The 787-nt window shown below is 50.1% G+C and overlaps 1 protein-coding gene across 1 annotated transcript; it reads left to right on the top strand.

Annotated features, from left to right (window-relative positions):
* The first annotated feature begins 231 nt into the window (after positions 1-231).
* Positions 232-516, top strand: LOC124986598 (28S ribosomal protein S6, mitochondrial-like). The gene has a single exon (XM_047555046.1). The coding sequence runs from the start codon at positions 232-234 to the stop codon at positions 514-516; it is 285 nt and encodes a 94-aa protein (XP_047411002.1).
* Positions 517-787: the final 271 nt, after the last annotated feature.

Genomic DNA, 787 nt, shown 5'->3' with positions numbered 1-787 from the left:
CCTTCTTCACTTTTTCCTCTATTACTTCTTTGTTACAAATTCTGTAGTTAAAACCAGTCCTCAGTGCGTTCGCCGCCCACCTGGGAGTCCTTGGGCCCAAGTGCCCGCACTTCCACTCCAGATTCCCTCCAGGTCCCCGCCCCTCCCCATCCAGGGGCCCAGCTGGGTCTGGAGCCGCACACCTAGCGCTGCACACCTAGCGTTCAGGCCCCTTAGGAGCTGGCTTTGATCATGAAAGCCAGGCAGTGGCCAGAGACTGCAGCTGCTTTGAAACAAACAATAGAAGCCCCGATGGACAGAGGAGCCACAGTGAGGAACTTGCAGAGCCTGGGTGAGCAAGCGCTGTCTTGTAAGCTCTCCGCCCACAGTCAGCAGCACAGGAAAGGCGGGTATTTCTTGGTGAATTTTTATGCACCAACAACTATTGAAAGCATAAGGGAGCACTTATCTCGAGACGTTGGTGTGATCAGATCATATGTAAAACTCCCTCTGACCCAGGAAGTCAAAAGAGTGTGAAGGTATTCCAATCCCGCTGGAGGAAAAATTATATTCTGCAAAGAAGAGGAAGTGAGAAGATGGACCAGAGTTTAGCCTTCTGTTGAGTTGTCTGGGGCCTGGGCAGCGTGGGTGAATAGTGAGCAGCGTGGCCTTTGTCTGGGGGTGTGAGCAGGTGGCCCTGGCTTTCTCTCTCTCCCTTTTTTAAAAAAATTATTTTTATTGTAAACAAATGGGTTACATCTTGTTTCTCTGTACATGAAGTAGAGGCGTACCATTTGTGTAATCATAC

This window comes from Sciurus carolinensis, chromosome 6 (genome assembly GCF_902686445.1).
Source record: "Sciurus carolinensis chromosome 6, mSciCar1.2, whole genome shotgun sequence".
Lineage (NCBI taxonomy): Eukaryota > Metazoa > Chordata > Mammalia > Rodentia > Sciuridae > Sciurus > Sciurus carolinensis.
Note: the sequence above shows the minus strand (reverse complement) of the source record. Positions and strands in the feature narration are given on the sequence as shown.

What these genes read in the sequence shown, in the direction of transcription:
- LOC124986598 (XM_047555046.1), top strand. Translation starts at nt 232, where the DNA reads ATGAAAGCCAGGCAGTGGCCAGAGACTGCAGCTGCTTTGAAACAAACA.